The sequence below is a fragment of the Mustela nivalis genome (assembly GCF_964662115.1).
Source record: "Mustela nivalis genome assembly, chromosome: 1".
NCBI classification, from domain to species: domain Eukaryota; kingdom Metazoa; phylum Chordata; class Mammalia; order Carnivora; family Mustelidae; genus Mustela; species Mustela nivalis.
In genome coordinates this window covers 105,102,582-105,116,317 of record NC_139020.1, presented here as the reverse complement: position 1 = coordinate 105,116,317, position 13,736 = coordinate 105,102,582, and the positions used below count along the sequence as shown (strand labels likewise).

The following is a 13,736-nucleotide window of genomic DNA, read 5'->3' as shown; positions in this document are numbered from 1 at the left end:
TAGCTTAACAGGACATATAAATTATTTTTTACATTTATTTGGGTCTTCTTTTCCCCTTTGTGCTCTAAAACAAAAAACAAACAACAAAAAAAACCCTTCAAGGAAATATATCTGCTCTGTGTTGATACTATGTTTCAAATTGGAATATTAGCTGAAGTTAACCATATTAATGAAGGAATGAGTACCCTCATAAAAACATATGCGGCACAAGGCTTGGGTCCTAGAACAGACTTCTGTTGTGTTACATGAGCTTGAGAAAAGTAATTAAGTCTTCTGTTTCTTCTTCTTTTTTTTTTCTTAACCAAAGAACCAAGATGAAAACATAAGTCTTTTTTAGTGTCTCATCCAGGCATTGTTAAAAAGTATATACTACACGTTATTGCTAAACACCAAAGGGGAAGAACAATTAGGATAGTTAAGAACTCAGACTCCAAAAGAATAGTGGAAGTTTCTTATCTAATGGTTTTGATCATCCTTTAGTTGAGAAAGAGCTGAAAGTGTTGAACCAGGTTCCCTAAAAAGAAATAAGATATATGAAATTTCTTTTTTTTTTTTTTTAAGATTTTATTTCTTTGGGGATGACTGGGTGGCTCAGCGGGTTAAGCCACTGTCTTCGGCTCAGGTCATGATCCCAGGGTCCTGGGATCGAGCCCCAAATCAGGCTCTCTGCTCAGCAGGGAGCCTGCTTCCTCCTCTCTCTCTGCCTGCCTTTCTGCCTACTTGTGATCTCTCTCTGTCAAATAAGTAAATAAAATCTTTAAAAAAAAAAAAAGATTTTATTTATTTGTCAGAATACGAGCAGGGGGAGCACCACAGGGAGAGAGAGAAGCAGGCTTCCCACTGAGCAAGGAGCTGGACAAGGGGCTTGATCCCAGTACCCCAAGATCATGATCTGAGCCAAAGGCAGATGCTTAGCCATCCGAGCCACCCAGGCACCCCTGAAATTTATTTTTCACTTATGGATCACAGTTGGTTTTTGTGATCTTGGTGTTGTATAGTAAGTTTCATTATTGAGAAAATTGTTTCAGCTCCCTTGAAAAAGATTCCAGATAAATTGATGGGTTTGTGACATTTATTTTTATTTTTTATATTATTTTTAAATGGAAATTAAGTACTGTAATGAGGTTTAATACTCACTTTCTTAAGGATGAATTTAGTGAGTGAACGAGTCACTAGCAAGCTAAGCCTGCTTCCCCAAAATATTTTGGCAATAAGCTGAAGAATGTATTTAGTGGGTACCTGGGTGGCTTATTCGGTTAAGTGTCTGCCTTCAGCTCAGGTCATAATTTCAGAGTCCTGGGATCGGCCCCAGTCAGCATCCCTGCTCAGTGGGGAGCCTGCTTCTCTCTCTCTCCCTGTGCTGCTCCACCTGCTTGTACTCTCTCTGTCAAATAAATAAAATCTGAAAAAAAGAAAGGAAGAAAAAAATGTGTTTAATTTCTTAAGAAAAGGAACTCTAGGGCTCCTTGTAGAAATGGCTGATTCCTGCACTGGGGCAGGGAAGGACATGATAAGCCAGTAACTTCTTATGGTACCAGAAAGCACTGAATGCTCCAAAAAAGGATGGGGGCATGTTGAGAGGACACAGGTGCTAACTTGAAGGAGCTCCCAGAGTTAAATATGGGACATTTGAGCACCAAAGTAAATAATGATAGTAATGGATTACAATCCATAGAACTAAATAGTGAATCATGCTTAATTTAAGTAATTGGAAAAATAAATGGAGAATGAACAGCTCTTAATTAAATAGAATTCTAATTAATACATGTAGAAGTAATGATGGAAATAGGAAATAACTGTTGGGCAAACACCACAGTAGTGATCATTAGAGACCAAATCCCCCTGGGCATGCTGAAGTTAGTAGGTGACAGTATGGGGACAAATGGGATATTTGCACAGTCTCAGGGTTATCTCTTCACAAGATATGTAAGATATAAAGGGAAAATGCTAACTTTCAGTGGAGAAACCTAGACAGACACCACATTAAACAAATGTTCAAAGTTACCATCATCTGTAATGAGATCAGCAGCATTTTACCTCCTGATCAAATGCATTGAAAAAGGTACATCACTTCATGGGTTTTTCTTTTCTTTTTTTTTTAAAGATTTTATTTATTTATTTGATAGAGATCTCAAGTAGGCAGAGAGGCAGGCAGAGAGAGAGGAGGAAGCAGGCTCCCCGCTGAGCAGAGAGCCCAATGCGGGGCTCTATCCCAGGACCCTGGCATCATGACCTGAGCCGAAGGCAGAGGCTTTAACCCACTGAGCCACCCAGGCGCTCCTATGGGGATTTTTAAGTTATATTTTTAATTTTGAAAATAATTATAGATTCACATGTAGTTTTATGAAAAACTCAGAGATTCCGTGTATCCTTTATGTGCTTTCCCCTAGTGACAACTATAGTTGCTAAACTGTAGTTCATTATCATAACCCAAGATACTGATAGTGATGTAGTCACATTACAGAACATTTCCATCACTACAGGGATTCTTGGCATTGCCCTTGTATAGCCTCACTCCTTTTTTTTTTTCCTCTTTTTAAAAAGATTTATTTACCCCAGAGAGAGCGCATGAGAGCATGAGAGTAGGGGGAGGGAGAAGGGGAGAGAGAAAATCCCAAGCAGACTCCCTGCTGATTGGAAAACCCAATGTGGGGCTCAATCTCACCACCACAAGATCATGACCTCATGACCCCAAGGTCATGAACCTGAGCTGAGATCAAGAGAGGCCCAACCAACTGAGCCACCCAGGCACCTCAGCCTTCGTCCTTTTTAAAATTGGGCTGCATGTTTTCTGTTATTGAGTTGTAAGAATTTTTTGGTATATTCTGAATCATATGGAGTTTCCCTTCCCATCTGTTAACGTAGTGAATTATACAGATTTTTTTTAGTATTAACAATTGTGGTAGAATACACACAAAATTTACCATCATAACTACTTTCAAGTGTATAGTTCAATGGTATCAACTATGTTCATATTGTCGTACAAACATCACCACCATCCATCTCCAGGACTCTCTCTATCCTGCAAAACTGGAACTCGGTACCCATTAAATAGCTCCCTGTTCTGTCTTATCTACTGGCCCTGGGTAGTCTCTACTCTGTTTTCTATCTGTATGAATCTGACCAACCTAAGTGGCTCATAGAGGCGATCTCATATAGTATTTGTCTTTTTGTGACTGGCTTACTTCACTTAGCATAATGTCTTCAAGGTTCACGCATGGTGTAGCATGGATTTCCTTCCTCTGTAAGGCTGGATAATAGTCATTGTATATTCCACGTCTTGTTTTTCCATTGACCTGTCGACAGGCAGTTGGGTTGCTTTCACCTTTAGGCTAATGTGAATGACGCTTGTGATGAACATGGTTATGCAGCTACTCTCTTTCAGACCTTGCTTTCCTATTTTGGGGTATATACCCAGAAGTGGAATTGCTGGATTATATCTCGTTTTTTCTTTTACTCTCTCTACTTTGTATTCTGCAAGCCCTGTCTCCCTCTGAATATCTTTTCCTTTTAGAGATTCAAGTTTTAAAAGTTCTCATCTGCTTATTTCTTTAAATAACATAGTAAACCCTTAATTAAAAAGACTGTTCGGAAAACAGAGTATAGTGATTATTGAATTTGGGGGCTAAGTGGCCAGGAAACCCCCTTTGTTTCAGTCCTTACTATCGTGGTGTGTTAGTTTGTTTTATTCCCTTAGTAAGTACATTACAGCAGACATAATTGAATTTCTCTGATAATTCAGCATCTTGTGATGCTTCAAGGCTACCATTACAAACATAGACTCACAGTGTAATATACCACAGGGCAGAAGTTACTGGGGAGTGGAGGCAAGTACAAACCCTTCTGGACTCTTTACAAAACTAAATCCTTGATATAAGTTTGTTTTCTCCTGTTAAGTATGTGCTATAAGAAAATCAAAGAATACAGTATTATAACTAGTTGATGGGTTTTTTTTTAAGATTTTATTTATTTATTTGACAGACAGAGATCACAAGTAGGCAGAGAGACAAGCAGAGAGAGAGGAGGAAGCAGGCTCCCTGCTGAGCAGAGAGCCCAAAGCAGGGCTTGATCCCAGGACCCCAGGATCATGATCTGAGCTGAAGGCAGAGGCTTTAACCCACTGAGCCACCCAGGTGTCCCATAACTAGTTGATGTTTGAAAGATGTTTACTAAACTTAGTTTCTCATCTGGCTGTCTTTACTATTTCTTTCTTCTGTGCCTTCCTCTTTGCATCTGTATCCCCTTATCACCAGATAATGGGCTGGCACTCTGGCTCGGAGTAAGCACCTTTAGTAGATGTAACGAGTAGAAGCAGATGGAACCTGGAATTCAGTATTCTGCACATCTTGGTCTCCCAGCTGCATTTCTCTATCTTTTACCACACTTCAAGGAATAAAAACAGAGCTTTGGAGAAGGCAGGAGTAGAGAAAGAGGTAGAAGAACTGTGACGAAGAGAAAGAGCAAAGGATTTTTGAAGAAGCACAAAGGAAGAAAAGAAAGACGAGGGTCGGGCTGGGACTCAGTGCGGGGGCGGGGAGGGATGGGAAGGAGCGGGGAGGGCAGGGTGGTTGCGGAAGTCCCAAAGTCAGGCTTCGTGGAGTCCCTCCTTTGGACTAAATAAAGTCCTGAACCCTGTGAGTCTGAGGATGAATTTCTAGGAACTTCTTCAGTGTGACCAATGGGTAATTAAACCAGAAGTCACTTGGGCCCACATGAACTTACTCAGCACCCTACATCAGGCATTTCTTGAGTGCCTGCCATTCACAGCCTCCCGAACTCAGTAACCCCCAGTCCACCAGCCAGGAACAGAAGAGACCAACCTCCATTCCAGATGTTCTATTCACCGTTTTGTGAACATAAGGGGAACAGTGCCCTAGGTTCTGCGAGTAGTTTCTTCTCTGCCCTTGCCAGACTTGTCTTTCTCTGGTCTTGAGGCTGGAGGATTGGAGGGGAGGCTTGAAGTTCTTCCATCTTTTACCCCTTCAGCTGACATTGCCACGGTGCTTGGATGTGGAGGTCCTACTGTACCAAACTATTAATTAGTCTTACTGTTTTGAACTTTCCCTGATAAGTAGTAATACCATACTGTCTTTATAGATAACAAAGAAATAAAGATACCTGGCATATTTGAAACATAGTTCCCCAGGCAGGTATGATGGGTTCTTCTCACTTGTATTTTTATCAGATGGTGTAAGGTTTGCATGGTATATATGTCCAGGCTTCAAAGCAGACCTAGGAATCCAAAGGCTTAACAGTTTTAAATGTACCTTTCCCATGTGTTACTCCAGAATGAAGCTGAATATACTTTAGAGTAATTTAGTTACAATGAAATTAAAACAACTAAGCCTACATTTTTGTACAGTAGTCCGGAAACAGAAGTAAAAAATATAGGCAGGCTAATCGATCTTAATAGATTACTGATGTTGCACTATTTGTGGCCTAGTTTGCTGCTCACATTTCTGATCTGAAATTGCTATTCTCCCATGGCCTAAATAAATTGTTAAAAAGTCTAAAGTAGTTTTCCTTACAAATGTCATTTCTGTCCTAGAATTTCCAGTCTGACCAAGAAATAAACAGGAGTAGGTGTCATGTGCGGTGAGCGAGTAGCTTGTGAAGAGACGCTCATGAGGATACCAGAGATCAGTAGTTCTCAGCCGGGGCAATTCTGACCCCCGGGACTCTATGATAATGTCTGGCGACAGATTTGATTGTCATGCCTGAGGAGGAGGTACTACTAGAGGTCAGGGATGCTGTTGAAACTTAGGTGGTCTAAAATGGCAATAATGCTGGTTAAAACATGCCATCAGAAATACGTAGAAGGTACAGTATGAACTGATTGATAATCAACTATATTAGGAAAAACCAAAATGGTGTCTACCATTGTGGCTGTTTTCTCTCAGTTTTTCAGGTTTTATTTTTTTAACTCCCATATTTCTATTTTGAAATCATTTTAGATATACAGACTCATCTCTGTCTCAGTTTCCTTAGCACTTGGTACCTGAGAGGCTTTGCAGAGTGTTGAGTGAAGTCAAAGAGAACAAAGAGAGAGACACATTAGGAACAGATCTATTTAGGTCTCACTTCCACAGTGAGCTATGTGACACACTGCTCAGAGCAGAAAGTTTGTAGATAAGCTTCTTGGTTTCCTGGAAATGCCCAATAGGTCACCCCCTACATCACCTGTACCCTTGCTTCTACTTGCCAGTGGAGTTGGGGCCAGGGAAGACTTCTTCTAACTGGGCCACAGATGAACTTGGGTCTTGAAAGAGATCATTCCATGCCTCATTATCTTACCCCAGCCATTACTGGTGGCTAGGACAACCCTCCAGGCCATTATATACATCTGTGTATATATGTATTCTCAGGAAAACATAGAAACCTAAAATGTGGAAGTCTTCTGTAATCTTGATAATAAATTGGTATATATTCCTCTAGTTTTAAAATATATATATTATCACATGTATTAATAATTATTAAAGATAGAATGGAATTAGGATTTTATAGGCTACAACTTTACAGCATTCTGTTCTGTTTTGTTTAGATTTTATTTATTTATTTGACAGAGAGAGATGGAACACAAGCAGGGGGAGTGGGAGAGGAAAAATCAGGCTTCCCAATGAGCAGGGAGCCTGATGGGGGCTCGATCTCGGGGCTACGAGCCGAAGACAGATGCCTAATGACTGAGCCATCCAGGCACCCCTTTACAGCATGTTTTTACTGTACTATATATCGTGAGCATTTGGTGTTATAGTGCAAGGGGTAAAACATTTAAAATTGTCTGTAAAGTAAGGATTTTAGTATATACCCACCTCAGAGGTATTAGAAGGACATCAATATAAGTTAAAATTTGTAGAGTGTTGAGTTTCTTAGATGAAAATACTATGATGGTATTATGTACCACACTGTATTTTTCATTGCTTATAACAATGTTGAATGATTCTATTACTGGTTCCTTTTGATGGTGAAATATTTTTTAAAATATCTGATCCTGGGAAAGAAACCATTATGGCTACATTAATGTAGTTTGTGTCATACTCTTTGATTTCAACCACCTTTTTGGTGTTCCCCGCAGGCAAATACGTGTATCAGCCCATGACCCCTGTGGAGCAGCTTCCGAGCACGGAGATTCCTGCGAAGCCTCGGGAACCCACAAACACCATTCAGATCTCGGTGTCACTCACTGAACACTTTCTGAAATTTGCATCCGTCTTCCAGCCACCCCTCCCCCCTGATTCACCAAGGTACTGTATGATCTCAGACCTCTTTATCGACAACTATCAGGTTAAATGCATCAATGGGAAGATGTGTTATGTGCAGAAGCAGCCAGCGCCGCATTCCCACAAAATGAGTCCCGAGGAGGTCTCTGCACACGATGCCTTAATTTCAAGAGAGAGCAGTACCCCTAAAATAGATCACTGCTCTTCTCCCTCAAGTTCTGAGGACTCTGGGATCAATGCGATCGGGGCTCACTACGTGGAATCGTGTGATGAGGACACGGAGGAAGGAGCGGAACTGAGTTCCGAGGAAGATTACAGTCCCGAGAGCAGCTGGGAGCCAGATGAGTGCACCCTTCTCTCCCCTTCACAGTCGGATCTGGAAGTGATTGAGACAATAGAAACCACCGTGTGAGAGCCCAGGCAGGAGCCACGGCCTCTGATCGTGCTGAGCGTCTGCAGTTCCGTCCGATGGATCCTTTCTCCACTGCAGCTGGTGTTTCCTGCCCCTCTCTCACAGCCGTAGCAGTTCACTGGTCTGCTGATTAGCATCACTCTTACATTAGTCTGATAACTAAGACATTCCTTTTCTTATAAATGGTTTTCTTTTGTATCTAGACTTATTTTCTATGTAGCATCTGGTGTCATGAATCGTGACCCAGCCTTAATTTCACTGGGAACTTTGAAAGCGATGCAGTGATGGTCACAGAGGGTCATGGATCAGGTTGAGGAGCCACCCCGAGTGAAGGAGGCAGTGAAGGGGCGGGTTCTTCACACACATCCCCCACGCCCCTCTTGGCATTCCTTCCGGTGTGCCCATAGGCACCCCCACCTGCTGGTCTCAAATGGGAATCAGCTCATGAGAGGGGAACAGAGTGTGCACTGGCAGATGCCATTCTGTCCCTTTGCCCTTCTCCCACCACCTGCACGGGCCTGGGCCTGTGTTGCCTCTGCTTACCGCTGCAGGTTCCTGGAGACCCTCGCTCAACCCCAGTTGTGGCTGGTGTTCGCATACCACGTGTGACCTGGGGTGAAGCCAGACCTTCACTGACAAGAGCTGACACCTTCAGTTTCACATTCAGTCCGGCTTTAGCTGAGCGCCCGCGCTCTGACGGGTGCGGCGTGGGGATGTAGCCTGAACGAGACCTGACTCCTGACAGGGAGGGGTCCGCAGTCCAGTAGAGCACTGTGCCAACGCATGCGGGTCACGGTGCCCAGAGCGCTCTGGGAACCCAGGGGTAGGAGGGAGGTGCTAGGCTTGCAGCTGGGGAACATGTTGCAGTATTTGAGCTGGCCCCTTGGGTGGGTTCCTCAACGTTTCCCTGTTTTTTTTAATTGTTCTTCAAATCCGGGGAAAACTTTTAGGAAGTTATATAGGTATTATACTTAGGAGGCAGCCACATCTGACGTCTTAAGAAAAAACAAATCAGTAATAGTTTTAGTTAGCATGGAAATGCTAAAGACAGCAGTCCTTTAGGGATTAGGAATGAATCTAATAGGTTTGATTAATTCTGCTTCATTTGGTTGTATGAAGCATTAGAATGGTTTAGGTGAGAAATGGATTAGAATTCAGTATGATGCATGGATTTTTTTATGCAAATGCAAAAGCAGTTGAAATAGTTTGCTGCTAAGTCAGGAGAAAATATTTTGTGTGATATTCATTCACTTTACTGTAGTAATAGTCATAGTCTGTTGTACATGTTCTCTTTTCTCATACACACAAAATAGTAAATAATTCTTTCTTATTTAGCTTTCTTCAGAATTCTCCTAATTTCCATTTATACAAGGTGTTTTTGTGTGAGCTGCTTATCTGCCATTTCTTCAGATCTGCTTTCTGTAAAGCATGGTTAAGAATACAGGAAGTTTAAAATATGGCCCTAATGAAATCGGAACTATCCTTGGTGGAGAGACAGAAGTCCTTCTCCTATCCTAACCGTGAGCATGCTCTTGGAGCATTATCTTGTGCTCTGTTCGCATTTTGGCACATCTCTTCTGTGTCACATGAGTGTGTATTTTAAGAAATAAGAAGAGGCCTGTTGTGTTCTTCTCTGAAGGCTTCATTTGGCATCCTTCACAAATCACTCTAGGCAGAGTCTGCTTTCTTAGCTGTATATGTCGTTCACGTGACTAGCTAGAACACTTCATTAAGCTTAGGTGCTCAGAACGTCCCTAGGGATTAGAAAGCAGAGCACGTGTATTCCTTTGAAAACAGTGTTAGTTGAAAATTCCTGTGCTAGGAATGCAACATGCAGTTCCCACTTACTGAAATGTAGAGACTCAACAAGACAGACCAGGAAGGTGGTGAGAGGAGCTGCAGGAACAGCAGGTACAGGAGAGGGCAGGTGGAGGCGGGCGTGGAGAGCAGCTTCCCCAGCCCAGATGGCTTAGGGACAGACCTCGGGGGAGTCTGCCTGTGGTTCTCAGGGCCGCCCCTGGTGGAGTCGCCTGCTGGAGGAGGGCATGGAGACCCAGTCCTGGGAGGCTAGCGGTGTGGCCGCCACTGTGTGTGCCTGCCCCATGGGTGAACTCACTGGAACCCCCATGTGGGCACATGCAGGGTCTTCTTTCTCAACACCGCTCCTCTCAGTTCTCAATTTTGGGCCCACATTCCTGTTCATTAAACTGATTGCAGTCAACCACCAGGTCGCCAAAGCATGGAAATATGTGGTCACAGGGCCACATTTCTGAAGCTGGCTGGGGCAGGGTTGGGGCCTTTATGGGTAATATCTACGACTTTTGCCTAGGTTCCTGTTTTTTAAACTCCTGAACTGCCATTCAGATTACCCACGATTTTAATGGAATTTTTGGATTTAATAATGGTTGATAATCACTTTAAATATTTGCACAATCTCTTTATAATTAAAAACTCACAAAGCTTCACTTGCTACTATTTTATAGAATTGGAGATATTCCATTGGATTCTAAATATCAGATGCTCCTGGATCTCAAAATAGCCTTTTCTACACAAGCACAAGCAAGAATTTCTGTGTCCTAGCACTGTTAATAGTTCTCTGAAAATCATATATGATTGAACCAGAATTGTTTCTTTATGCTTGCATTCCAAAAACAACTGATAAGGGTATAAAAATGTGTATTTACAACTAAATTCTAGGCCTATCTGTTATATATTATATGAAAGAATTTCTCTGTAAACCTAATATTATATTGTTCATTTGTATAAGCATATTTATAGGCACTTTAGAAAATGTTTAGACTGTAATGTGTATCATAGACATCAGACACAGTCATGTTAAATAGTCTTTTGGTTTGATACTTATACATGGACAGGTATGAAAACTTTTTAACGTGAACCTGGTAGTTTGCTCACTTGGAACAAAAGGTTGGGCTGTGTGGATGGAGAAGCTGCTTTTGGGGTCCTTGATGGAAGCCCAGCTCCATTCCCACTTACTGCAAGTTGGTGTAAAAGCTGTTAGGTCGAAGATGCATGGTAAGTGCAGTATGGAATTGAGCTTTCTTACTGAACCAACATTTATTTTAGAATTTTCAAGGTTCAGATATGCTCATAACTCTTCTGAGCCATGACAAACCAATTCAATTGCTTTTGCGGCTATAACTCTTTGGCCCATTAACAAATAAGTCTTTACTGTCAAATCTAGGTATTTTTTTACCTTGTAATTTCTAAGATTTGAAGTAAGAATGTGAGAAAACCCTGGATAAAAACCAGTTCCTTTCCTGGAAAAGCAAAATGTGTACTTCAAGGTAATATAATACAAAACCAAACCAAACCAAATAAAACCACCCAAACCCAAACAAAACCATGAAGTGGTTGTCCTGAGGTACCTTTTGGGTTTGATCTAGGGTTTGGTCCCATTTTAGGGGTGGTGGTTTTAGTTTTTAATCTCCAATTCCTGGCCTATTTGAAACTGTTTTATTGGAACTAATTATAACAAACTCCTTTTATACAAATTTCTCTATTTGGGTAACAGGACACCACCTATTTTAGAAAGCTGTCAAAATACCCAGACATGTTTGGCAGTATAAATACTACAAGGCAAAGGGGAAAAAAGCACAAGTTAAACTAATATTTATATGTCAGCTCTTGATTTTTCCATCTTGTTTGCAAAGTTGTATTGACATGTTTTGGCTTTTCACATGAGAGAAACATTTTAACAGTTTTTCTTTCCTATTCCCCTCCCCACTGGAGGTGGGAACCAGAACTGAGGAAGCCAGTTGCATTCTAGGCTTTTCCAGTGAACAGCATAGGCTTGTATCTCCTCTCGTTGAAGAGGAGAGGGGAAGGAGGTGGGAGTTGTACTTGCCGACTCCTGCCGGAAATTCCTGGGGTGTCTGTGTTTCTCACCTCCAAACACAAGTATAAGGGCACTTCTCAGAATTAATTTTGGAATTCTTTACTTTTTAAAAATGTTCTGTCTCTGCTCCCATTCATTACTCTGGGGGATGGAGAGTTGACCGTACTGCGTGCGTACTGCCGTGTTTCTGTTAGTGCTTGGAGTTCTTCTCTTGGGACTGAAGCCGTGCTCTCTTACTCGAGCTCTCTTATTAGTGTGAACAAGTCTGAAAGCACATCACCACTGGAGGCTTTAATATTGAGCTTCTGTATCATTGTATCCATATACACTTTTGAAGGCTGTCCATACCTTGCAAAATTCACTTACTGTGCTACTTTTTGCACCTGTTTTAAAGTTTTAAGCACAATGTTGACCACTCTGTAATTTCCTAAAATTATATTGTTTCCCACAGACAGCTCAACTTTCCTTTATGTATAATACTTTAGGAAAATACTTACTTGTAAAATAAATGTAATTTTTTTCTTTTGTACCAGCATAAATCTGATATTTTGGAGTTTGGACTATTCTCTCCCCCACTTTCTCCTTTGGAGAGGTTCTGTCTTGCTTAAATATTGCATTGTGAACTTAACAAAACAAAAACGGAACCCACATTTGTCAAATGTGTAACATGTATATTGAGTGCTTACTCTGTGCCAGGAAACATGCAGCTGACATCATCGTCACACTTAGACTGGACAAAAACGATGACACGCAGCCGAGTATTCTTACTCATAATGGTAATATGCTCCTGGTGACCTGCTCACACTCCCAGAACACTTTGTAACAAGGACTTTTTTGTTGGCTACATCAGGTTTATACTAGTAAAACTTACATATCCCCCCACAGACAGTCTTCCTTTCACACAAAACCACAGCTTTGTATTTGGTTTACACATGCGTGTGAGACAGTTCTAAACATAGGTCCTGGGGGTGTGGTTGCTTTGTCACCAAGGCTCAGGGTCCAGACTTCCACGTGGCAAATCCAAAAGCTCAGTTTGCTAATTCACACCTGGAAAAGAGCAGCTTCTGGGGTTGGATTTCAGCGGATAACCTTACTAGGGACTGCTAAATACATTCACCTATTGATAACAATAATAATGCTGTTGTTACTACTATAAGTAATTACAGCCCAGCCTTACCACTTTCTACAGGTAAGCCTCACGGCAGCCCTCTGAGGGATAGTGCAGCACTGCATTGCACGAATCAGGGAAAGTGCTCAAGGAGTGAATATATTTGCCCCAGGTGGCCCAGCTCATAGGTAGTAGTAGGTAGTAGGAGTCAGAACAGAACCCAGTTACTTTGGCTCTAGAGCTCACATTCCTGGCCCTTTGCCCAAGTTGCTCCCTCTGGTGACCGCCCCCCACGCCCACTCCCAGGGTAGCTGGAGGCTGAGACAGGCGGTGCTTGTGCCCCTGGGAGCGGAGCAGAGCAGAGCCCAGGGGCTGCCAGTCCTGCCTGTAACCCAGCACACCCCTGGCCCCAGGCAGGGGCCTTACGCCTCTCCCGGGCGGGCGGGCGGTGTTGGAGCAACACCAACAGACTTCCTTCCCCACTCCCCCTTTTCTGTGCCCCACACAGACCACACACACACACACATTCCAGCTTGCTGCACATATTTCGGGGCTTTGATGAGGCTGTGGCTTCTTCCATGTTTAATCACATCTTGACTAGCTTTCTAGGCTAGCTGTTTCTGCCTTCACAAAAGATGACTTGTCTGAAAATGACTTGCCGACAGCTAATCTCATCTACTGCGTGTGCATTTTACTCCCTTAACTCTACATAATTGTACTGCCAAGTTCTAGAAGGCATCTCATTGTAGCCTCTTACAAATGCTGACTACGTACACTTTTATTCTGCAATAAACTTTAATTTAGCATCTCATCCTCATTACAATTCAATCACTGCGAACTGGTAATGCCTTTAACCCTTGCTGTGCCACCCCGTTCTGTGCTGACTGAAGGGAGTAGAGCAGGACCTTGGGACTCAGGCCTGGCACAGTAGGGTTGAAGGAGGTGTGCGTCCAAGGTCAGATGGACTTGTGCAGGAACCAAGCAGGTATGGGAACTGGTGGAAGTAAAAAGCAAGACAAAGCAAACATGGCAGATATTGGTGCTTTTCTATTCGCCTTTTGGAATTTTCCTAGTTGCCTAAAATGAATCAATACTATTTCATAATCAGAAACCTGGTGAGTTTATTTGAAGATGATGAGTCCT

At 42.3% G+C, this 13,736-nt stretch overlaps 1 protein-coding gene across 1 annotated transcript in view; it reads left to right on the top strand.

The window, feature by feature from the left end:
- LOC309859016 (UPF0524 protein C3orf70 homolog) overlaps positions 1–12,024 on the top strand; it is an 80,715-nt gene extending 68,691 nt beyond the window's left edge. The window contains exon 2 of the mRNA XM_082719420.1: positions 7,073–12,024. Coding sequence (XP_082575546.1) covers positions 7,073–7,629 — 557 coding nt within the window. The 3' untranslated portion in view covers positions 7,630–12,024. The remainder of the gene's footprint in view (positions 1–7,072) is intronic.
- The last annotated feature ends 1,712 nt before the right edge of the window (positions 12,025–13,736 follow it).